This window comes from Hemitrygon akajei, chromosome 21 (assembly GCF_048418815.1).
Source record: "Hemitrygon akajei chromosome 21, sHemAka1.3, whole genome shotgun sequence".
Classification (NCBI taxonomy): Eukaryota; Metazoa; Chordata; class Chondrichthyes; order Myliobatiformes; family Dasyatidae; genus Hemitrygon; species Hemitrygon akajei.
Genome location: NC_133144.1, coordinates 45,046,137 through 45,073,011, shown reverse-complemented (window position 1 = coordinate 45,073,011; position 26,875 = coordinate 45,046,137). Strand labels below are relative to the sequence as shown.

Here is a 26,875-nt window from a genome sequence, read left to right as displayed (position 1 = left end):
CACATTTTAACAAGAATACATTAGCAATAATATTAAGCAGTTCTAAGCAAGACATGTATGAAAGTACAGTAAAAATCTGCAAACCATTTTCTACAATAAAATCTTCAAATCCACAACTGTACACCCGTAACCTTTGTCTTCAGTAATCTTATATATACACGGGGATGTGAACACCAGAAAAATACTTTGCTATATCCTTTTGCCAGTGGCACAATTACTTCCATGTATCTGCAGACAACACAACAGCTTACAGTCAGCATTTACTGTTGACACTTCACAATAGATCTTCAACAGTCTGGTACATTGGCAAGGCTCTATGAACTTTCATAAAGCAGTATAATGCACATCATAATAACATGAGTAGAAGGACATTGAAGACAATCAGTCAATCCCCCAAATCCAGGAGATGGTGGTTGACTTGAACCCTCTGAATATGACCACCTTGTTGCCTCCTAACTTTCTCTTATCATCTGATCTTCATGCAACCAATCTCACTTTCCATTATTTGTCACATCATCATACACACAAGCACTTTAAATAATTACATTTCAGCTCTACCCTTCATTATTCTAACAGCATCTCATTCCAGTGGCCTTCAATGAAATGCTGCTCATACATCAGACCCACAATCAAATACAGTTTCTAATAAATACATGTCAACAGGACAGTGAATAAAATGTTAATACATTTTAGCTCCTTCATGTGTGTTATGAAAAAGAAATGCTCACAACTGGCAAGAAGCAAAGTGTGCGACCAGACAAATTAGAATTGTATTAAACCTACACAGAAAGCTGAATTTATTTGCATAAAGGTTTGTCTTTTAATACACTTTAAATGCACTAACTGATAGAATGGTTTCTGCATGCAAAGTTGACAGTGACTTGCTGCAGAAACATACATTAAAAGAATGAACAGCATTCAGAGAATAACTGATTCTACAGAAGCTTACTGATCCAATCAACTCCTCACTCCATAACTGTAGTAAAACCAATAACCTAACATTAAATAGGAAAATAACTTTGATAAAATATGAGAGAAAAATAATTAGCCGAAAACATTAAACATCCGTAGTCTAAAAACAAAATTGACCGCAGATGCTGGAAATCTGAAACAAAAAAGGTAAGCGCTGGTATACTCAGCAGGTCAGGCAATATCTGGTAAATGAGAAACTGGGTTAACAATTCAGACTAACAACCTATTGTTAACTCTTTCTCTCTACACTGGGCAGTCCTGTTGATTACCTCCAGCATTTCCTGTTGTCTTTATTTCAAACATCTGGCAGGCAAATTCAAAAATTTTAAGATCACTATCTTGAGATGTTGAAGCCACCAAGCCCTACAAAGAATTTGAGGTTTTTGTTAAGAAATATTGAAAAGGTGGCTTGTCTTATATACTTATTTTAACACAACATATTTCAACAATTAATTTTAAACGGAGTTAAACAGCTGAATAAAATTGTACACTAGAATAACATCAGAAGACTTCTGGTATGACTTGACAACATGTAAACTACAAAATGCATTTTGTTCATGTGTATTCCACATTCCACATTAGTGTAAAGATCCAACTTATCAGTAACCAGTGACTAATTGGTAGGATTATATTGCAAAAAATAATTATGTACATCTGCAGGACAGTAGTGCAGTTTCTACATCCAGCTTCAGAACTTTAAACTTAATTTCTAAATAACAATAATTTTTTTTTAAATTTGAGCTTTATAATTTAAATACATTCCATCTTTAGCCTTCATTTTTCATTTATACCAGTTAGTAAATCACAATTAATTCTCAACATCACAGCTGGTAAGTGACAACTTTTACACAGTTACTTTACATTCAGTTAGTAGCAGTATCAGTCTTTAGCCCTAGCATTAAAGTCTATGTTTTAAGACAATTGCTGTGAAACCCATCGTGTATTTTGGCCTGCTCTCGATTAGAAAGTTCAGTGCTGAGGTTTAAATCGAGCCATGTACAAACTGCAGTTCCGGCAGTAGACCTCACCAGCATCTGTGTGCGCCAGCTGGCACAGAGCACACAGGCGACCCCTAGTGGCAGGCCATGAAGTAGTCTGCTTAGCTGCTGGCCACTTTGTATGCACACCTATACCACTGGTCCTTGTAACAGTCCGGATGGGCAATCCTGTCCTATCACTATGCTGGGGGCGGATGTAAACTGCCTTCCTCCAATCCTCATCGGGAGGTACATCAAGACGGACTGGACCTGGAACATTAGACTGTGTAGATTTCATGCAAGGGTATTTCTGATGGTCCAAAGAATTTGCCATACTGTTGCTTTTTGGAAGAGTGTTCTGGCCAATGCCATGTCCCAGTCTGTAATGCACAGGAAAAGTGTCAAAATTATCAGGCAGCTCATGCTTGGCTTGGTGCAGTGGTCGACTCAGTGATGTCATGCGAGGCGAAACTTTGTAAAGTTGCTCTGCCCTAGTCTTGTCAGGAAGAACTGCTTGTGTTAGTCTTTGCTTAATTACATTTTCAACATTAATCTGGTCTTTTCTAATGGGTCTCTGTCCTAAGGTCAATTTCTTCTGTGAGCGTGGCAGAGTACCGTAGTTCACTGCAACACTCTGGTAGTTCTCGTGGTTGAGAGCTTCACCCCGGTCAAACACAGCCAGAAATTTTTCGATGTTCTTGCCTGCTTTCCCAAAATAACAGTACAGGTTAAAACCAGCATGGTGATCATATATAAGCCAGCAATAAATACATTCTGCTCGAGACCTTCAAACTGGATCATTCATCACAACTGATTGAAAGCTCAGTAAAATGGCTGCTTCAATCAATCACTGGCTGAGGTAACAGCAGATTTAAAGAATTTCCACAATATTTCCCAAGACATTGACTTTAGCTGTAGATCTTTTGATTGCTTTGCCACCTACTTACTCTAAGTACATGACTGGGACGTGGAAACAAAATAGGGACACCCAGATAACCCATGCATTCACAGGGAAAATGCACAAACTCCATACAGATAGTACCCAAGGTCAAGGGGCACTTGGATCTGTGAGGAAGCAGTGCCAACTGCTGAGCCACCAGGCTGCTCTGTATGCTGTAATAATAATCATTCATGATGTATCAGATGTAATCCACAGCAAGACTGCTATGTATGCTTCTAGCCATTACTTACCACAGTATAAAAAACATATGTCATAAACTAACCAAAATATTATTTTACTAACATTTTCTGAATGCCAGCAAATGACTAAGCAAGTTTTAGATTGCAAAATTAGATTGTTGAATTCAAGAGGCCTCAGTCAACAGTTTCAACACATCAGTACTTTTATATCTGAAGACTAAGAAATACATGAAACACTGCAATGTGAAAACAACACGAGCTGGACAAGGATCTTATGGACAAACATAAGGACAAATATACATTGAAGATGCAAATATTAGCATTTTGTAGAAGCAGGATTACCTGAGGCTCTGTTTGCATCACCAGACATGTTGGGCTGCAGTGGATCAGACGAAAGGTGCCGTGGTAGGAAGGGATGATGTTGAGGGTAAGAGGCTAACACAAGAGGATCAGGGGAGGGGCCCTGGGCGGTGGTCAAGGAAGAAGAACTGACTGATCTTTTTTGAGTCTCCACTTCTTTTCTTGGGGTTGCTGTTGTTTCCTTGCAACATAAGTGGACATGATAAAGTGAAGAGACATCACAGAAAGACACAGGAAATAAAGTGCCTCAAATTTAATCCTCTAAACTTTTGACTATATTATCCAATTCACCAAAGGTCAATTCATAAAGTAATATTTTATGTCTTTATTGCCTGTTGCCACAGGAAGTTTTACTTACGATACTGTGAGGGATAATCACAGGGTTCTCTCGGTTAGCAAGGATGGTTCCACTCATGCTCCGAGCAATACGACGGAAATTTTCTGCACTGTAACTGTCACTTTCCACATTTTCTCTTGGAGCAACCTCACTGAAATGCACCTTGTAAAGCCAGATGTACAAATAAATATTTGGAAGTGAAAAGTTACAGAACAGTCCAAAAATTATGGGAATGCACTGAAATGCACATACATTAATTTAACTACTTAATGGGGAGGTTCTATCTAATAATGTACATATCTACATACAGAATCTTAATCTTGCATTATTTTCCTTCACATCAACTGGTGGTTTCTTGACCAGCCTTAAAATGCATTCGTTACAGTACCAAACAGGTCAATTTACGATATTCTGATGAGAAATCATTGATCTGATACATTAGATCAGTTGTTCTTTCCACAAATGCAGCTTGAACCTCTGAGTATTTTCAGCAGCTTGTTTTAGTTTTATTTCTAAACATTTCATGAGATGATTTGTGCTGCTGATTAATGCATAGCTTGATTTCAGAATCAGATTTAATATCACCGGGATATGTCATGAAATTTGTTAACTTTACGGTAGCAGTATAATGAAATGATAAATAAAAATAGAGAAACAAACTGAGTTATATTAAGTGTGTGTGTATGTATGTATGTATGCATGTATATGTACACATATACACTCACACACACTCAAGTTAAAGTAAGCAGTGCAAAATAACAAATAAAAAAATTAGTTCATGGGTTCAATGTCCATTTAGAAATCAGATATCGGATAGCAGAGGGGATGAAGTTGTTCCTGAATCATTGAGGGTGTGCTTTCAGGCTTTTGTACTCCTTCCTGGTGGCAACAATGTGAAGATGACACATCCTGCATGGTGGGGATCCCATATGATGGATGCCACCTTCCTAAGGCACTGCTCCTTAAAGATGTCTTGGATACTACAGGGGCTGGTACCCATGATAGAGATGATTAATTTTACAAGTTTCTGCAACTTATTTTGATTTTGTGCAGTAGCCCCCACCCCCATACCAGATGGTGATGCAGCCAGTCAGAATGCTCTCCACGATACATTTGTAGAAATTTTCAAGTGTTTTGGTTGACAAACCAAATCTCCTCAAACTTCTAATGAAAAATAGCCAGTCTTACTTTCTTTAGAGCTGCATCAATATGTTGCATCCAGGTTAAGTTCTCAAAGGTACTGACACCCAGGAACTTGAAATTGCTCCCTCTCCACTTCTGATCCCTCTATGAGGATTGCTTTGTGTTCCCTCATTTAACCTCCCAGAAGTTCACAATCAGCTCTTTGGTCTTGCTAGTAGTGTTTTTTTTTAAACAGAGGGAGCAGTGAGTGCGTGGAATGGGCTGCCGGCAACGGTGGTGGAGGCAGATACAATAGGGTCTTTTAAGAGACTTTTGAATAGGTACGTGGAGCTTAGAAAAATAGAGGACTATGATAATTTCTAAGGTAGGGACATGTTTGGCACAACTTTGTGGGCTGAAGGGCCTGTATTGTGCTGTAGGTTTTTTATGTTTCTAATTTTGTGTGCAAGGTTGTTGCTGTGACACTATTCAACTAACTGGTATATTTGCCCGATCAAGCAGCAAGTAGGCATAATTGCTCCATTGGTTAAGCAGTTATGACTTGTTTCCATACAGATCCTAATGTCATAACCGCCTTCCCAACACAGGCCACAGCAATGGTGGAGGAGTATTGTCTCTAAATTGGGGATTGCAATGGTTGTCAACAAAGGCAATAGTGCTGTAGGCAGGAGGCACATCTTTACTGATGGGGAAAATATTAGATAAATACTTTTTTCTTAAAAAGCTACATATATATTTTAAATTGACAATGTAAAACAACACCAAATTTTCATTTTAACCTGCTACATGTCCACTTTATCCTCCATTATACTATTTACTTGCAATTCAACATGCATAGCCCAAGTGAAACTAATAATTTACCATATATGATTGAACACAGGGTATTTTATTACATGTAAAAGCAGATAAAATGACTTCAATTTAGAATGAAGTTTATAAAATGAAGAAACGAGGTGCTGGAGAAACTCAATGCATCAGGCAGCATTTCTGAAAGGAAATGGACAGCTTATAAAAGGAACAATTAGTGTTTTGTCTTACAAAGCTTTCAGTACCTTTGTGCTCACTGGTACAGCTGCTCGATAAGCATTGCGCTCAATCTCTGCAGTTGGAGTCTTTGATCGCCCTCTTTCAGGGAGAGAAGAGAGTTTTCTTGTAGCATTTACTGCAGAAACTAGTGGCACAAAATCAGAGACAAACATTTATTTTATTTTAAATGACATAATATAATTAGAGATATGATTTTAATTTATTTGGTCTTCAATGAGTGATCTATATTCCATTATTTTCATTTAACAGTATCCGCAAAATATCCACAAAAGATTTCAGCTAATCCTAATAATTCCTATGTAAACCCAGCTATAACATCTGGAAAAGTTCATGGCTATGTCTAATAAAGGCTCTTGATCTTCTGGTTACATTTGTGTTCCACTCCAGTATTTCTGAACATTGTTTACTACAGCAGTAAGTTGGCCAGTCTGTGTGAAATTAGATAAAATATATAAGTAAATTAGATAAAAATATAAAAGTAAGAAGTTGGAAACATGGATGGCTGTGCACCCAGAATGAGTGATTGAGAACGTGAGCCAAGTATGAAATTGAGATCAGGAACTGGAAACCAAACCATAACAGGAATTGTGGCTGGGAGGGTGGGTATATATACACATACACAGACACACACACACACACACACACAAATGCATATGTGCTGAAATATCTGCAAGTGCAGAAATAAGAGAAAAAAATGATTATTTTATTGTTGGCTTTAATTGGCTTTAATCATTACTTCATGATGAACTGGCATCAGCAAAAGACTTCTGAGAATGAATTGTGAAATAGAATTTAAATTCAACTCTGCCATCTTTTTTTATTTCAAAAAATAGCAAATGTGCTTTTAAAATATTCCATTTCAACAGAAAAAAACATTTTACATATTAGAATCTGTACTAAATAAGAATTTCAGATTATTCAATTTAATTACAGCTTTATTGAAGTTCAAGTTTAGGTACATAAATATAGATGTAAAAAAAAACTGACAGAAGTGTCCATAAGAGGTCTGTTTAAGAAAAATAATCAATTGGCACTTAGTGCCAAAAACATAATAAAACACTGCTTTAGTCTTTTCTGCAGTCATGTCATTGAGTACATGAACTTGAGAAGTCAGTCTGCCTTTGCACCATTTTGAACCTCCAAATAAAGGAATGTTTCAGTTGGAAATCAAAGAAATGCACTCAATTTTGCACTCTAAATTTTAACACAATTATAAACTCACATGTTGGCAATATTGACCTTATAATTAATGTCCAAGATAGATTCAGGTCTAGGTTTAAAAACATAGAAACACAGAAAATAGGTGCAGGAATAGGCCATTTGGCCCATCGAACCTGCACCACCATTCAGTATGATCATGGCTGATCATCCAACTCAGAACCCTGTCCCTGCTTTCTCTCCATACCCCCGATCCCTTTAGCCACAAGGGCCATATCTAACTCCCTCTTAAATATAGCCAAAGAACCGGCCTCAACTGTTTCCTGTGGCAGAGAATTCCACAGATTCACCACTCTCTGTGTGAAGAAGTTTTTTCTCATGTCGGTCCTAAAAGGCTTCCCCTTTATCCTTAAACTGTGACCCCTCGTTCTGGACTTCCCCAACATCGGAAACAATCTTCCTGCATCTAAGCCTGTCCAATCCCTTTAGAATTTTATACGTTTCAATAAGATCCCTCCTCAATCTTCTAAATTCCAGTGAGTATAAGCCTAGTCGATCCAGTCTTTCTTCATATGAAAGTCCTGCCATCCCAGGAATTAATCTGGTGAACCTTCTTTGTACTCCCTCTATGGCAAGAATGTCTTTCCTCAGATTTGGGGACCAAAACTGCACACAATACTCTAGGTGTGGTCTCACCAAGGCCTTGTACAACTGCAGTAGAACCTCCCTGCTCCTGTACTCAAATCCTTTTGCTATGAATGCCAACATACCATTTGCCTTTTTCACCGCCTGCTGTACCTGCATGCCCACCTTCAATGACTGGTGTACAATGACACCCAGGTCTCGTTGCATCTCCCCTTTTCCTAATCGGCCACCGTTCAGATAATAATCTGCTTTTCTGTTCTTGCAACCAAAGTGGATAACCTCACATTTATCCACATTAAATTGCAACTGCCATGAATTTGTCCACTCACCTAACCTATCCAAGTCACCCTGCATCCTCCTCACAGCTAACACCACCACCCAGCTTCGTGTCATCCGCAAACTTGGAGATGCAGCATTTAATTCCCTCGTCTAAATCATTAATATATATTGTAAACAACTGGGGTCCCAGCACTGAGCCTTGCGGCACCCAACTAGTCACTGCCTGCCATTCTGAAAAGGTCCCGTTTACTCCCACTCTTTGCTTCCTGTCTGCCAACCAATTCTCTATCCACATCAATACCTTACCCCCAATACCGTGTGCTTTAAGTTTGCACACTAATCTCCTGTGTGGGACCTTGTCAAAAGCCTTTTGAAAATCTAAATATACCACATCCACTGGCTCCCCCTTATCCACTCTACTAGTTACATCTTCAAAAAATTCAATGAGATTCTTCAGACATGATTTTCTTTTCACAAATCCATGCTGACTTTGTCCGATGGTTTCAGCTCTTTCCAAATGTGCTGTTATCACATCTTTGATAACCGACTCTAGCATTTTCCCCACCACCGATGTCAGACGAACCGGTCTATAGTTCCCCGGTTTTTCTCTCCCTCCTTTTTTAAAAAGTGGGGTTACATTAGCCACCCTCCAATCCTCAGGAACTAATCCAGAATCTAAGCAGTTTTGAAAAATTATCACTAATGCATCCACTATTTCTTGGGCTACTTCCTTAAGCACTCTGGGATGCAAACCATCTGGCCCTGGGGATTTATCTGCCTTTAATCCCTTCAATTGACGTAACACCACTTACCTACTAACATGTATTTCCCTCAGTTCCTCCATCTCACTAGACCCTCAGTCCCCTACTATTTCCGGAAGATTATTTATGTCCTCCTTAGTGAAGACAGAACCAAGGTAGTTATTCAATTGGTCTGCCATGTCTTTGTTCCCTATGATCAATTCGCCTGTTTCTGACTGTAAGGGACCTACATTTGTCTTGACCAATCTTTTTCTTTTCACGTATCTATAAAAGCTTTTACAGTAAGTTTTTATGCTCCCTGCCAGCTTTCTCTCATAATCTTTTTTCCCTTTCCTAATTAAGCCCTTTGTCCTCCTCTGCTGGTCTCTGAATTTCTCCCAGTCCTCAGGTGTGCTGCTTTTTTTTTGGTAATTTATATGTTTCTTCTTTGGACTTGATACTATCCCTAATTTCCCTTGTCAGCCACGGGTGTACTACCTTCCCTGATTTATTCTTTTGCCAAACTGGGATGAACAATTGTTGTAGTTCATCCATGCGATCTTTAAATGCTTGCCATTGCATATCCACTGTCAACCTTTTAAGTATCATTTGACAGTCTATCTTAGCTAATTCACGTCTCATACCTTCAAAGTTACCCTTCTTTAAGTTCAGAACCTTTGTTTCTGAATTAACTATGTCACTCTCCATCTTAATGAAGAATTCCACCATATTATGGTCACTCTTACCCAAGGGGCCTCGCACGACAAGATTGCTAACTAACCCTTCCTCATTGCTCAATACCCAATCTAGAATGGCCTGCTCTCTAGTTGGTTCCTCGACATGTTGGTTCAGAAAACCATCCCACATACATTCTAAGAAATCCTCTTCCTTCCTCAGCACCCTTACCAATTTGATTCACCCAATCTATATGTAGATTGAAGTCACCCATTATAACTACTGTTCCTTTATTGCACGCTGTTATGATACCAGCCCCCTCCTTTGTGAGAATTGCAAGAGCCCTAGTGAAAGGGGGGTCAATGACCCAAGAGAGAGAGAGAGACAGGCTGAATGGACACAGGAAATGGAAAGACATTCCACTGGGACAAAAGCTGGTGACTGTGGCATTGTTCTCAGGAGACACCTGGGAACTGCAGACGTGCCAACTCGCAGGGACATTGTAAAGCCCTCGGGCAAAGTGGGCTGGTTGAGAGAGAGATTGCATCACCTGCAACCTGATTGACACCTGAGATCCCGTGAGGCAGTATAAAGAAGGGTCTGAAAGAGGACGACCCTCAGACGCACCAAGGAGACACCAAGAAGCACGATACCGCTTCCCGTGGGAACGGGAAGCCATTTTGAAATAAGCCACGTGCGTTAAATTCCGAATGCGGGGTTTGTGGCTGGAACCAACGGAAGATCGCTTTTAACTAACAACGGGGAAGATCGCTCCCCTGATTCCATGGATGTTTTGGGCAAGTTTTTCCATTTATCTCTCTCTCTCTCCAACACGTGAAACCAAAAGGGAAAAGCCTGCAGACTTCAGAGTGACTCTTTATATTTCCAATTGGACTCAGTATTATACCCTAGACAACGAAAGAGCTTATTTCTGAGTGATTATTAATGTACCTGCGTTTTAGATTGAGTATTGACGCATGTTATCTGAATGTTTGAATTAACCTTAATTTTTGTGCCCCCTTATTAATAAAACTTTTGAAAATAGTACCATTGGACTTCAACTGACATATCTATCTTTGCTGGTAAGTGAAACCAGTTACTGGTTTCATAACAAGGCATTTCTAATTTCCTGTTTAATGCCATCCCCAACCTCACTACTATTGTTAGGTGGCCTGTACACAACTCCCACCAGCGTTTTCTGCCCCTTAGTGTTATGCAGCTCTACCCATATCGATTCCACATCCTCCAGGCTAATGTCCTTCCTTTCTATTGCGTTAATCTCCTCTCTAACCAGCAATGCTACCCCACCTCCTTTTCTTTCCTGTCTATCCCTCCTGAATATTGAATATCCCTGGATGTTGAGCTCCCATCCTTGGTCACCCTGGAGCCATGTCTCTGTGATCCCAACTATATCATATTCATTAATAACTATCTGCACATTCAATTCATTCACCTTGTTACGAATGCTCCTCGCATTGACACACAAAGCCTTCAGGCTTGTTTTTACAACACTCTTAGCCCTTATACAATTATGTTGAAAAATGGCCCTTTTTGCTTTTGCCCTGGATTTGCCTGCCTGCCACTTTTACTTTTCACCTTACTACTTTTTGCTTCTACCCTCATTTTACATCCCTCTGTCTCTCGGCACTTGTTCCCATCCCCCTGCCACATTAGTTTAAATCCTCCTGAACAGCAGTAGCAAACACTCCCCCTAGGACATTGGTTCCAGTCCAGCCCAGGTGCAGACCGTCCTGTTTATACCGGTCCCACCTCCCCCAGAACTGGTTCCAATGCCCCAGAAATTTGAATCCCTCCCCCTTGCACCATTTTTCAAGCCACGTATTCATCTGAAATATCCTCCTATTTCTACTCTGACTAGCACGTGGCACTGGTAGTAATCCAGAGATTATTACCTTTGTGGTCCTACTTTTTAGTTTATCTCTTAACTCCCTAAATTCACCTTGTAGGACCTCATCCCGTTTTCTACCTATATCGTTGGTACCTATGTGCACCACGACCACTGGCTGTTCACCCTCCCATTCCAGAATGTCCTGCAGCTGCTCAGAGACATCCTTGACCCTTGCACCAGGGAGGCAACATACCATCCTGGAGTCTCGTTTGCGGCCGCAGGAACGCCTATCTATTCCCCTTACAATCCAATCCCCTATCACTATAGCTCTCCCACTCCTTTTCCTTCCCTCCTGTGCCACAGAGCACCCATGGTGCCATGAACTCGGCTGCTGTTGCCTTCCCCCGATGAGACATCTCCCCCAACAGTATCCAAAACAGTATATCTGTATAGGAGGGAGATGACCTCAGGGGACTCCTGCACTACCTGCCTACTGCTAGAATCCATTATGTAATGTAAACAAAGATGATTTTTATTAAGCATATTTAAGATTCCTTTAGAAGTTCCAGCTAAAGTAGCTCCATTGCCATAAGATGTGCATCTTCCTCATTTATTGTTGCTCATTAAGTAACCACTAGCTACTTAAGCTTCTTTATTTCTTCAGCTGCCAAAACTTACAATTGTTATGCTCATATTTCAATAGTCCAATAAATCTCTCACCTAACACCCTCAATCTATTCTGCAAACTTGCTGTGCATATCTTAACTCAAACCAAGTTCTATTTATCCATCATCCTGCATTTTGTGATCTACTGGGTTCTCATTTAGGCAAAGGCATGATTTTAAATTGCCATGCTTTCTTTCAAATTCATTCATGGTTTTGCCTCGTTCCTGTCTCTCTTTTCCCTGTGAGCAACTGAGATATTTGTATTCTCCAGTTTGGTCTCTAACAAATTTAATGTCTCCAGTATGTCATCAGCTCCTCATTTTCAAGCTCAAAAATTCCCTCAATAAAGTTCTCTTCTTTTATTTATTTAAAACGCTCCTTTAAAGCCTGCCTCTTCAGTTAAACTTTTGGTCTTCGTTTCCTAGTTTCTCATATTGCAGCTTGGCATTTGATTCCATGTAATAACAAGTCCAGGATGTACAAGTAATTAAATTTGGTCATGATCAAAATGGATGAAAGCTACAAATTTATTTGGGGCTGCTTTACTGCTTTACATTAGATGAACTACTGAATGGGGAAACTAGAACTGAATCAGGTATAAAATGGTACATTGATTTGTGTGGTTTCAATATAATTAGAGACAAAAAAGATTGAAAGTAAAGTAGTAGTTGGCAAATAAAAGACCTTTGTTTTTTTTTTTGCAGCAGTGTTGACAGTGGTTCACAGTATTCTGAATGCTGGGTGGAATCAATAAGCTACATGCCTACTTAGGTGCAAGAAACAGAACTGTGATAAAACTAAATGTGAGGACGAGGAAATCAAGGATTCTTCTTCTTTAGCACAGTAACAGTGAAGTAGACATGAGGCTACCCAGTTATGACAAGTTTTAATTCACATTTTACTGCAATCTAGCAATCAATCTTTTCAGAAAACTCACTGGTTCCTTCTCAGAGCTTAAACAAGATCTTCAATCCTGAAGTAATTAGTAATTAATTACTGAATACTATAAACAACACATTCAAACTTTAGTTATCGTTTCTATAAAATAGGAAGAGGTATTTTTCATTCATACATTGCACCTTCTTACCTGGTTTTGTGCTACTTTGCTTGGTGGCCTTCTCAGCCAATTGTCTACTTGGTAGCCATCTTCTACTCTCGGAAGCTTGCAGACTTGCTTGATAAAGGGATTCCAACTCTGAAAACTCCAGTTCTATGTCTTGATTTTTATTATCAATCAACTGCACTTGTTGCCCATGACCATGCAAGTGTTGTTGTTTGCTGCTTTGGCAATCTGACTGAGGCATGTAATGTTCTCTAATATCATCAATCCGTTGGTCTACAGCTACAGAAGGATTCGTGGAATACCCAAGCTGCTGCCTCATTGGCTCAGAGTTGTTGCTAGAACAGGTTTCTCTGAAAAGTGACTGGACAGTGTTTAGGCATCTTTGCTTATACATCTCATCTGTCAGAGGATCAGATGAAGAACCTGATCTTTCCGAGAGACAGCTCAGACCTCTTGAAGCAGTATTAGTCTTTGCTCTGTAGGAAGGAACAGACACCTCAGCTTTACAATCTAAAGGTCCATCTGAAACCTGGGAAGAATATAAGCTGTCACTAGACCACTTTGCACTGTCCAACTGATCCTTGCCCTGAAGAATTACTACCTGTTGATTAATATTCAGAGGTAGCTGCAAAACTTCCTGATCAATTTTCTTTGGCCGAGAATTGGAATATGCTCTTTTATAATTGCCATCATCACTTTCCTGGCCCAACCTGGTACTTAATCTTTGAATCGGTGCTATCATTGACTTTACATTACCCATATCAACTGCTGGCTTGATCTTTGGTGAATGGACACCTTCAATCTCTGAGTTGAACTCCAAATTCAAATCGCTTCTGTGCGATTCATGAGTAGACGATGGTGCAGGAAACCAGTTCAAGTTTGTAGAAGACAAGGTTGTACATTGAGATATACTGGAGTTAGTTGTGTTATATTCAAGTTGCCTTGAATGGAAATGCACAGAAGGAGGATTGGTCTTTGGATACTTAAGCATTTCATCCTTTTGTGTTAACGCCTGACTGTGGGGAGATGATGATGAAAATGTGCGACTCACATCTCCATGTTCAGCAGTAAGCAAAGGCATAGAGCCATGTTTGTTCATTTTTAGTTTGTGATCAAATGGAAAACAATCCAATGACTCTTCATTCATTAGATCATCATTATTATTCAATTGACAAACATCCATTGTACCCCTTACACATTTCTCCTCCATCTTCTCCCCTGGAACCCAACTGTAGTTGTGAAGAGTTGGAAGCTCATAGGTATTTTGAGCAGATTGGTTCTGTTTCAGTTCAGGAGTCAATGTAGCAGAAGCTTGGCCATGCGATTCAGAGTGAGGGCTGTGTAACCGGGGTGTATGTTGGACTTGCAGTTGATGATGGGAGGCAGGAAAGACTGGGGAAGATTTTGGCCTGTGGTCTGGCTCACTGATGGGTTCCATTACTCTCTCTGATGCTAACAGTATTTGGACCTGGCCAGCCTGCACACTGAAATAAAGAATGGCGTTAGTTCCAAAATTTAGTTCTGAATATTATTCAATGCCCACACACAGCAAACTTAATACTTATCTCCACCAATAAATTAATTTAATTAATCTCTGCATTTAAAATCGTATATCAGAATCCAATTGATTACAGAAAGAGTCATCTTGCATTCAAGTTGAATTGCTCAGAAAGGGTGGAAAAAGTTGAAATCAACTCAGGTCAAAATGTATGAGAAAATGAAAACCACATATGTTCTGCAGTGGAGTCTCCATGCACATTTCAAAATCCCATTTTGCAAATGTTACTAAAAGGTTAGAAATCATTATAAACCACAAAAGAGGTGGCCAACACCACATAACCCTTTGTTCAAATCTCTTAAATTTATAAAGTTATGAATGCATGACTTAATATTTGTTCTATTGCAATTTTAGATCCAAAGAAGTAGTATTCTTTAATTCAGTGCAAGTGCCATGATACCACAGAGGTTCTACAGATTACTTTTTATACATGGCACCTTAAGAAAATTTTAAAATACACTTACTTAAATAAGGCTAATTTCTTATGTCTTATTTTGCAGGATAGCTTCCTTGATGCTCAAATTGCATTTATCTGATATTATGCCCCTCTTAATCCTAAAGATACTACCTTTTGCATTCAGTCACAGGATCCCCAAGTGGAGGGGAGTGGATGGTTTGTTGCATGCTCTCCTGCAGACTTCGAATCTTCTTCATGCAAATATGCAGCTTCTTATCAGCAAGGGCTCTGCTGTGTGTGATGGTATTGCCTTCATGCATAGCAAGTCTTAGTTTAGCTAAAATGCAAAACAGCAGAAAAAAAATGCACACGCAGACCCAAACAACATGCAGTTGTAAAATAGAAAATATGAGAATTTCACAAAATGCACTGATGAAATGTTAGTGGTGTTTGTAAGTAATCTATTAACAATGCTGTTACATAAAAAGTTGTTTGCAAACAAGAACTTATCCAACGTCATAACAAATGCTGAATGTGTCATATCTTATGAGGAATACACATGACTCCACATAACTAAGCGAAAGCCAAATTAAAAGCAAAGTGAATGAGAAGCACAAACATTAATTTTCAACGAAAAATGCTAAGAGACATGGAAATGTTCGAAAGCATGAAGGAAATGTGCAATCATTTTTACCTAATTTGCAGTATTGAGAATCTGTATTTTCAATCAATATCAAACACTAAGAGTTTTAAACTACCAGTTAGATTCAATGGAACTATAGAAATTTTGAACATCTTTGGCTTAAACGAAATGAAAAGCTGAAAAAAACTGGTTTAAGCACAGAGCAACACACACAAAACCATGGAGGAACTCAACAGGTCAGGTAGTATCTGTGGAAATGACTAAGCAGTCGATGTTTCGGGCCAAGACCACTCATCAGGATCTGAAACGTCTCGGCCTAAAACATTGACTGTTTATTCACTTCCATGGATACTGCCTGACCTGCTGAGTTCCTCCAGCATTTTGTGTGTATTGCTCTGGATTCGTAGCATCTGCAGTATCTCTTGTGTTTATGTTTTAAGGACATTTTAAAATAAACATTAAGAAAACTATTAATTGTTCTGAACAAAATGATAAGACATTTTGGTTCTACATACTGTAATTTGAAAATTCAGATACTCTTGTCATTTCAACACAAAAACTCTCCATAATTTAAGGAAATGACTTCAAAACCACTTTTTTTTAGCATGTAGTATTTCCAATTGGGAACTGGTATCCATATAAAGAAAAAAAGTGAGCAACTGGTTCACTTTCTAGCCAAGTGAAGGATTTCATAACTGGTTAGCATAGCATTTAGTCTGCAAGCAGCAGAGGCAGTTAGGGTTACTTACACACAGCTTCATTGCAGAGATTGAGCGCTGCAGCCAAGTCATCCTTTTGTTCAAGATGGAAAGACTGTTCTAATAGAGAGTCTACCTCCTGCAATGACCTCTCAAACTTGTCAGTCTTCCCTGCAGAAGCAACACCAGGGTATTTTTTTTCCACATGCACATAATTAAACATTTAGTGCAATCCACTATCAAAACATAGCATTGGCTGAAAAACTAATGTTCAACATTTTATAAATTCACCATTTTCAAAACTTCAGTAAAAATTTCAAACTGTTAACAGAAATTATAAACATATTCTAGTCTATAAATTTCCTTCCCCAAAATTCAATCAAGTTCAAACCCAGCAATCAGTATACGGTGACTTTAAAGGGACAGCAAATGATAAAAGACTATGATATGGTTTAATGACCTCTATTGCAAATACTCAATCTGAGAAAAGTCACACGATCGGCAAGGAATGAGAATAGATGGGTTCCCTCTCAGAATCCAGAAAAATAAATACAGAAATGACCAACTCCGCTTCTGCAGTTTTGGAGAAATAACCTATTAATAATGCAGTGGAAACCAGTGACCTGGAAGTGCTAGAAGTATGGATCATACTGTACTAAAGAGTACATAAACTGCAGTCCTGCACTATACACAGCCTTGGATGATTCAGTAAACTGCAACATTAAAACAGCTCTATTAAAGCAGAAAGACAGAAAATTAACAAAGAGTAATCCACTAACAATCAGGTCAGATACATTGTAGGGCCACTTAGGGGAAATAGGGAGATGTGAAAATGGTCCGAAATGAGGAAGAAAGAATAAATTGATTTACGTTCAAATGACAACAGTTTCCCATTTATTCAAGGCTATTAAAGCATGACTAACTATAGTAAAACACAAGTTTCATTAAGACTATGCAATTTAACATAATTTGCATAATGCATGCCACAGCAGCAGAGCAGTTAGCATGACGCTATTGGAGCTCAGTGTGTCAGAGGTCAGAGTTCAATCCCAGCATCCTCTGTAAGGCGTTTACACGCCCTTCCTGAGGAATGCATGGATTTTCTCCAGGTGCTCCGGTTTCTTCCCACAGTCCAAAGATGCACTGGTTAATAGGTCAACAGACCACTGTAAATTGTCCCGTGATTAGCCTATGACTAATCAGCGGTTGCCAGGCAGCACAGCTTGAAGGACCAGAAGGACCAACTCCACGCTGAGGTGGCAGGTCTCCAATATCGAGACAAATTTCAAATGCATGTAAATGCAATCGTTGTAAAGCACCAAAACACATTATACTGACAGTTGAGGTATTTCTCCTTCAGTTTGTTTTTTACCCCTAACATGCATGAATTTTATAACTACAAATCTTGATAGAGAGCATACAGACAAAAATATAGCAGTTTTCTTGTAAGATTCCTTTGAGTCATATTGGAAGATTTTGTTTTGCAAGCCAGTCATTAATCTTTTAAAGCAAAATGGAAATTTACTAGCACAACTAATTCTGACTACCAAGTTCTGCTCTGTGATTTGAAACTGAATGAGCTCTTCTGTGAGATTCATCTTTCCTTACAACTGCATGGAATTTCTCACGTTTTGTAGATTGCATGTTATAATCAGGAGAACAAAAAGTGAAATTCAGAAATCAATGGATTTAAATGCAATCATATGCATCAAGACCACCGGGGGCGTGCAGGAAAGCCTGTAATGACATTATGACAGTACCAGAAAAATGAGGAGCATAATATTTTTAACAGCTCTCTAAAATGGAAGAGGCAAACATCAAAAACTGCAGAGATCAAATTTGAAAGGATTGCCTTATTGCATATGTCTATTGTGATAGGTTTTTTAAAAAGGCTTAGAACTTTGAAACATTAATTCAATTCTGTTCATATCAGCTTCCAACAAATGTTGCATTATAGGGTGTTGACCAAACAGCAGGGAAACACTCACCCTGATTCTGTAGTTCATCCAGGTCCATGAATTTGCTAGGCCGTGGGTTGAATACCATTGCTGCTTCTTTTTCCCTCAACTTCTTTCTCCTCAGTTCCTCCTCTTTAGTTCTTCTTTTAATCTCCTCTTCCAGCTCATCTAATTCACTTCGCAAGGGATTACTGTGATTTTCATCTGAATGAAGGATATATAAAATTGTCACCGCCATTATAAACATTTTCTTCATAAAACATTACTACTTCCAGAAAGTACTGAAAGAGTTATAGTGTGCACATTTTTAAAGCACTGTACAATTTTGAATAAATACGAAGGCATGCATATATTTTAAGGTGGATAAGAGCTAGGGCTGCAAACTTCACCTGTGGCTCAAAATACTTAAATACCTGAACAAGAGCTGTTATCTGTTCAAACATCTTTTGGGGTATTTTCTTTTACATGAATTTTAGTACTGCATTACATTTACCGTAGATTCCGGACTACAGAGCGCACCTGATTAAAAGCCGCTGGCTCTAATTTTAGAAATAAAATCAATTTTTTAATTGTAAAGGCCGCACCGGATTTTAGGCCGCACCGGATTTTCGGCCGCAGGTGTCCCACGTTGTAATATGAGATATTTACACAGAAAGATATTACACGTGAGGATTTTTTAACTTTTAATTAAATCCATATGGTAACAAACAAATATATATTGCAAATGCTTTTTTTCGAACCATGCCTGTAATACGGCTACTTTTAAATATACATACGTATCGGTAACACAAATTACGTTGTATATACTTTTTTACTGAACAGCACGAACAACATTCCAATATCTCCTAGCGACTGGTAAAAATATATATACTGCAGCCTACCAGGAAAAGTTATTGATCGCCTTTAACTTAAAAGCAGCGTTTTCGCTCGGGTCTGATGAGCTCGCGTAACGCTATCGGGTCTAATCGGGTCTGATGTGCTCGGGTCCGATGCGCTCGCGTAATGCCCCCACCTTCCCGTATATCGCAAACCGGTATCCCACAAGACGCGGCGAAACCGGGTGTGACGTCATAGCATCCCGGGATGTAGTACAGAAAACAAATATAGTTAAAACACTTCTAACTTTAACTAACAAATGAATTACTAAGCGAAAATATTATAAACTAAGTAACTGCCATAAAGGCAGCACAATGCTTTTCTTCGAGTGTTTTCCATGTTGATGAGGGTGAGTACAAATGACTGATTTACAATAATTTAATTGTGAAAGTGCGCTTGATTTATCGTACAATTTCATTGGACCTCTGTGAACTACTCATCAATTTTATTGGTCTACTGTTACGAGGCAAAATGTTTACGAGGCGGCATGAAAAAAAATCATGTATTAGCCGCTCTGGATTAAAGGCCGCAGAGTTCAAAGCTGTTCAAAATGTGGGAAAAAAGTAGCGGCTTATAATCCGGAATCTACGGTATATGTCTAGTCACCAACAATTAAACTGCTGACAGGCACCATGAACCCTTCATCTTCAACAATTATAGTGTCTAGCAGATGATTGCTATTTGCAACCATATTCTGGCAGCAGTGCCAAGTAGGTAATGATTAACTGTGTTATCACTCCAAAATTACCAGCTATAGCCATTAGCCAGCAAATTTCATGAAGAGGTACCATAAACCTGCAATGATTATTTTGTGATGTTGCAAGTGTTTTTGCTGCTTCTGAATTTAATTTTCAGGGAGCAGGATATTTCATGAGCATTTAGGGGCTTTTTTTGTCTGAGGATAGCATATCAAACGACAAGCTTTCTTACTCAAGCAAGTTCACAGGGTATCTAATCTTGTTCAGTTCCACCACAGAGAGTAAAAATTGGAAAAGACTAGCTCCAATTTTTAGTTTCATACTTGACCGCCTAGTGAAGAAGAAAAAATGAGAAAGAATCTAGGCTAAATATCATTACTAAATATTGAAAAGAGAAAAAGCTAAGTGAAGAACAAGAGAAATATAAGTGAGATATAATTCTCATAAAATTATACAAGATGTTCATTGTTAAAACTAATGGCTAGACAGCAAAATAAATTATTATAATCTCTCCAAAATCTAATATTTTGCCTAGACATCAGTACATAACTAATTTGAACCATCAAAAGGCATGGTGTCAAGTTCTAGTGTTAAGTGCAAGTGGGGATGAACAAACTTGTATTCTCGCTCTCATCAACTATACCAAGTATTTGTCAAAGGCAGCTGCTGTACTGCTCTTCCAAGAATACCATTAACCAGCAGACACTGAAGGTCGATGTTTCTACCATTCAGGGACATGAAAGCTTTCCTAAGTATCTGTTTTGTACGGTGTAGAACTGAAACACATGGTGAGCTCATCCTAATGTATTTAGCACTATACTTCTATTTCTAGCATGAAATCAGTACATTTCTCTAACATAATTTAACTTGCTGATTCTACTTGCCTCTCAGCAAAATTAATAACACATTACAGTGAAAAAAGATCATTATAGTAAACAACTTCCTGAACTGTTAGAAATTAAATTTAGCTCAGAAGTGACTGTGTGCACAGAAAGACTTTCAACTGTGCCTTTCAAGACCTCAGAATATCCCAAAACACTTCAGGACATTTTTGATGTTTAATCATGATTTTCGTGACAGAAACTGGGGAGCCAAATTATACACAGAGCAATGTCACAAACAATAATGTAACAAATGCCCCATTTGTCATACAAATTATGTCATGTGAACATTTCCAAACAATCCAGACCCCTTGCAGCCTGCTAGTCATCAACTATAGCTCAAACATCAATACCACGATACCAAATAAAAGCTTATCTCTAAAATTCTGAGCCTTGGCATTAAGGACTAGACTTCCTGATTGGCATAACATTTCACCTACCCCAACTTCAACACTGGTGCTCCTCAGGGTTATGTGCCAAATCTTTGTTCCACTCACTGCATTCCCAGTAGTGTGTGGCCAAAGTAAAGCACCAGCTCAATCTTTACATTCATCAGTGATATTACTGTTATCAAGACATTAACAATGATTAGTAAACACAAAGTACACTGCAGATGCTGTGGTCAAATCAACACGTACAAACACACTGGAAGTACTCAGCAGGTCGGGCAGCATCCGTGGAAAAGAGCAGTCAACGTTTCGGGCCAAGACCCTTCGTCCTGACGAGGGTCTCAGCCCAAAACGTTGACTGCTCATTTCCACAGATGCTGCCTGACCTGCTGAGTTCCTATTAACAATGATTAGATGGAACTTTGTGTCATGGTATCATAACAACCTAGCCCTTAATCCCTTAATATAAAAAGATGAAGGAATCTGTTGCTGACCTAAGGAAAGTTGGGGGTGGGGGGGTGTGTGGTGCTTGATGAACATAACCTTACCCTCATCAACTGGCCTGCTGTAGAAATGGCTGACATCTTAAAGTGCTTTGACATCCACATCATCAGCAACATCACCTCGTCTTGATTATCAGGGAAGCACATCACTTTCCGGGGCATCTGAGACGATTCAGCGTATCCAAGAGCTTTCTTTCAGACTTCTACAAGTTCACTATAGAAAGTCACCTAATGGATTGCATCTCAGCCCAGTATAATAACTGCTCTGCTCTGGGCCAGCTGAACTTGCAGAGAGTGGTAAACACAACTCAGTCCAAAACAGGCTTGTCACTTCCTTCTATCCAACCTTCTGGGAGTTGATACAGGATGCTCGGAAGTCCGGACATCCAGACTTAGAAGCAACTTCTTCCCAACTGCTATCACACTCTGAATGAACCTTCCACACACCCTTCCCAATGGTGTTTTCAGTTTTGCTTATCACTACGTTAATTATCTACTGATTGCACCATAATCTCTGCACAATTCTGCTGTTTTGCAGTCGTCATTGTATTTATTATTACCACGCATAATATTTTCTCTGTGAGTTTCATGCAGATAAGAAGTTTCATTTGCGCTCTGACATATTTGACAATAAACTAATCTATTCTGAGCTATTTCTCTCAAAATTATGGCCACTTTCTGCAGTACACTATTCTGCACCTGGCCCATATCCCTCCATACACCTCTCATCCATGTAACTGTCCAAGTTTTTCTTAAATGTTAAAAGTGAGCCCACATTTACCACTTCATCTGGCAGCTCATTCCACACTCCCACCACACTCTGTGTGAAGAAGCCCCCCCCACCACCAAAATGTTCCCTTTAAACTTTCCCCCTTCACCCTTAACCCATGTCCTCTGGTTTTTTTCTCCCCTAGCCTCAGTGGAAAAAGCCTGCTTGCATTCACTCTATTTATACCCATCATAATTTCACATACCTCTTATCAAATCTCCCCTCATTCTTCTACGCTCCAGGGAATAAAGTCCTAATCTATTCAACCTTTCTCTGTAACTCAATTTCTCATGTCCCAGCAACATCCTTGTAAACCTTCTCTGCACTCTTTCAACCTTATTAATATCCTTCCTGTAATTCGGTGACCAAAACTGAACACAATACTCCAAGTACTCCTCACCAATGCCTTATACAACTTCACCATAACATTCCAATTCTTATACTCAATACTTTGATTTATAAAGGCCAAGGTACCTAAAGCTCTCTTTACGACCGTATCTACCTGTGACGCAACTTTTAGGGAATTTTGTATCTGTATTCTCAGATCCCTCTGTTCTACTGCACTCCTCAGTGCCCTACCATTTACCTTGTATGTTCTACCTTGGTTTGTCCTTCCAAAGTGCAATACCTCACACTTGTCTGTATTAAACTCCATCTGCCATTTTTCAGCCCATTTTTCCAGCTGGTCCAAATCCCTCTGCAAGCTCTGAAAACTTTCCTCACTGTCCACTACACCTCCAATCTTTGTATCATCAGCAAATTTGCTTATCCAATTTACCACATTATCATCCAGATCATTGATATAGATGACAAATAACATTGGACCCAGCACTGATCCTGTGGCACACCACTAGTCACAGGCCTCCACTCAGAGAAGTAATCCTCCACTACCATTCTCTGACTTCTCCCATTGAGTCAATGTCTAATCCAATTTACTACCTCACGATGTATACCTAGCGACTGAATCTTCCTAACTAACCTCCCATGCGGGACCTTGTCAAAGGCCATACTGAAGTCCACGTAGACAACATCCACTGCCTTCCTTTCATCCTCTTTCCTGGTAACCTCCTCGAAAAACTCTAATAGATTTATCAAACATGACCTACCACGCACAAAGCCATGTTGACTCTCCCTATTAAGTCCCTGTCTATCCAAATACTTGTAGACCCTATCTCTTAGTACTCCTTCCAATAATTTACCTACTACCGACATCAAATCTACCAGCCTATAATTTCCCAGATTACTTTTAGAGCCTTTTTTAAACAATGGAACAAAATGAGCTCTCCTCCAATCCTCCGGCACCTCACCCGTAGATACCAACATTTTAAATATATCAGCCAGGGCCCCTGCAATTTCAACATTATTCTCCTTCAAGGTCCGAGGGAATACCCTGTCAGGTCCTGGGGATTTATCTACTTTGATTTGCCTCAAGATAGCAAGTACCTTCTCCTTTTCAATCTGTATAGGTTCCATGACCTCACTACTTGTTTGCCTTATTTCCATTGACTCCATGCCAGTTTCCTTAGTAAATACAGATGCAAAAAACCCATTTAAGATCTCCATTTCTTTTGGTTCCATACATAGTCGACCACACTGATCTTCAAGAGGACCAATTTTATCCCTTACTATTCTTTTGCTCTTAATACACCATAGAAGCTCTTTGGATTATCCTTCACCTTGACTGCCAAAGTAACCTCATGTCTCCTTTTAGTCCTCCTGATTTCTTTCTTATGTAATTTTTTGCACTTTTTATACTCCTCAATCACCTTATTTGCTCCCTGTTTCCTATACATGCCATACATCTATCTCTTCTTCTTTATCAGAGTTCTAATATCCCTTGAGAACCAAGGTTCCTTATTCTTATTCACTCTGCCTTTAATCCTGACTGGAACATACAAACTCTGCACTCTCAAAATTTCTCCTTTGAATGCCTCCCACTTAACAATCACATCCTTGCTAGAGAACAACCTGTCCCAATCCATGCTTTCTAGATCCTTTCTCATTTCTTCAAATTTGGCCTTTTTCCAGTTTAGAACCTCAACCCTGGGACCAGAGCTATCTTTATCCATGATCACGTTGAAACTAATGGTGTTATGATCACTGGAACTAAAGTGTTCCCCTACAGACACTTCTGTCACCTGTCCTAACTCGTTTCCTAATAGGAGATCTAATATTGCATCCTCTCTAGTTGGTACGTCTATATATTGATTTAGAAAACTTCCCTGAACACATTTTACAAACTCTAACCCATCTAGACCTTTAACAGTATGGGAGTCCCAATCAATATGTGGAAAATTAAAATCCCTTACTATCACAACTTCATGTTTCCTGCAGTCGTCTGCTATCTCTCTGCAAATTTGCTCCTCCAATTCTCACTGACTATTGGGTTGTCTATAATACAACCCCATTAATGTGGTCATACCCTTCCTGTTTCTCAACTCCACCCATATGGCCTCGGTAGACAAGCCCTCTAATCTGTCCTGCTTGAGTACTAATGTAACATTTTCCCTGACTAGTAATACCACCCCCCCATCCTTCATTCCTCTGCGTCGATCACGTCTGAAACATCGGAACCTTGGAACATTAAGCTGCCAGTCCTGCCCCTCCTGTAGCCAAGTTTCACTAATGGCTATAATGCCGTAATTCCATGTGTCAATCCACGCCCTCAGCTCGTCAGCCTTCCCCACAATACTCCTCGCATTGAAATAGACACACCTCAGAAGATTATTATCACCACACACAACTCTTCTATTTGTGACTCTGCATGAACTTTTAACATCATTTATTTTCACCCCCACTCCACTATCTGCTCTGGCACTCTGGTCCCCATCCCCCTGCAAATCTAGTTTAAACTCTCCCCAATAGCACTAACAAACCTCCCTGCAAGGATATTGGTCTCCTTGTAGTTCAGGTGTAACCCGTATCTCTTGTACAGGTCCCACCTACCCCAGAAGAGGTCCCAACAATCCTGAAATCTGAAACCCTGCCCCCTACACCAGTTCCTCAGCCATGTGTTCATCCGCCAGAGCATCCTATTCTTACCCTCAATGGGACATGGCACAGGCAGCAATCCTGAGATTACCACCCTCGAGGTCCTGCTTTTTAACTTCCTACCAAGCTATCTATACTCACTCTTCAGGACCTCCTCACTCCTTCTTCCTACGTCATTGGTACCGATGTGTACCATGACATCTGGCTGATCATCTTCCCACCTCAGAATGCTGTGCACGCGATCAGAGACATTCTTGACCCTAGCACCCGGGAGGCAACAAACCATCCGGGAGTCTCTGTCACGACCACAGAACCTCCTGTCTGTACCTCTATCGAGCCCTCTATCACTACCGCTCTCCTTCCACTCTCCCTTCTACACTGCAGAACCAGACTCAGTGCCAGAGATCCGGCTGCCGCAGCTTGTCTCAAGTAAGTCATCCCCCCCCCCCCCAACAGTATCCAAATCAGTATACTTGTTAAGGGGAATGGCCACAGGGGAACCCTGCTCTGCCTGCCCTTTCCCCTTCCCTCCCCTGACGGTAACCCAATTACCTGTGCCCTGCTCCTTTGGCATAGCTACCTCTCTGAAACTACTATCTATAAACTCCTCATTCTCCCGAATGATCCGGAGGTCATCCAGCTCCTGCTCCAGTTCCCTAACACGGTTTGTTAGGAGCTGCAGCTGGATGCACTTCTCCCTGACTTCTCACATCCTGCAAGAAGAGCATTCCAACATCCTGCCTGGCATTCTCTCTAAACAAACAAAACAAAACTTACCGGAACCTAACCTCGCCTCTGCCTGTTCACGCCGAAGCCTGTTGAGCCAAAGCCGTCCCACCCTGCTGCCCGCTGTATATGGTGGCCTTTTTTTTTTAAACCTTTGGTGCTCTATATCACACGCCTGTGCAGTCTAGCCTATTTTCCCTGAGCACTGTAAAAAAATAAATGACTTCTCTCCAAGATTCCTTTACTGCCTCACTCTCAGCCTCTTACTTCGATTTTTTTAAAAACTGTTGAAAATTCCTCTCCTTTTTAAACCTTTGGCACTCTACCTCACATGCCTGCACAGTCTAGCCTCTTTTCACCAAGCAGTGTAAAAAAAAGACTTCTCTCCGAGATTCCTTTACTCCTTCACTCTCAACCTCTTGCTTCCCTAGTGCTGTTATTCTCTAATCTATTTTGCTAGTCAAACCTTGAATAACTCTAACAGATATGTCAATTATGATTCTCTCTCATAAATCCATTTTTACACTGCCTGCTTCTTTTATTATCTTGTCTGTGTCTTGCTACTAATTTGTAATAATAAATTCTAGTGATTTCCCTTTTATAAATCAGGTTAACTCAGCAACAGTTCAAATATTCTCTCTCCCTCCCTTATTAAATAATGGGGTTTAATTTTTCTTCTTTCCAATCTGTGAAAAATATTCCACCGTCAAGAGAAAATTTCACGTCCTGGGGTTCGT

The 26,875-nt window shown here is 39.7% G+C and overlaps 1 protein-coding gene across 5 annotated transcripts in view; it reads right to left on the bottom strand.

Moving 5' to 3' along the window:
- Positions 1–796: 796 nt before the first annotated feature.
- LOC140714264 (ubiquitin carboxyl-terminal hydrolase 54-like) overlaps positions 797–26,875 on the bottom strand; it is a 164,387-nt gene continuing 138,308 nt past the window's right edge. For 2 of the 5 annotated variants that reach the window (XM_073025325.1, XM_073025326.1), the window contains exons 15-22: positions 18,336–18,509; positions 16,399–16,518; positions 15,178–15,343; positions 13,076–14,535; positions 5,982–6,100; positions 3,808–3,948; positions 3,432–3,630; positions 797–2,654 (exon numbers count right to left, since the gene is read on the bottom strand). In XM_073025325.1, the coding sequence (XP_072881426.1) occupies positions 1,942–2,654; positions 3,432–3,630; positions 3,808–3,948; positions 5,982–6,100; positions 13,076–14,535; positions 15,178–15,343; positions 16,399–16,518; positions 18,336–18,509 (3,092 nt within the window). In that variant the 3' untranslated portion in view covers positions 797–1,941. Of the gene's footprint in view, positions 2,655–3,431; positions 3,631–3,807; positions 3,949–5,981; positions 6,101–13,075; positions 14,536–15,177; positions 15,344–16,398; positions 16,519–18,335; positions 18,510–26,875 lie in introns of those variants that run through there. The other 3 variants (XM_073025327.1, XM_073025328.1, XM_073025329.1) reach the window with 3 other exon arrangements.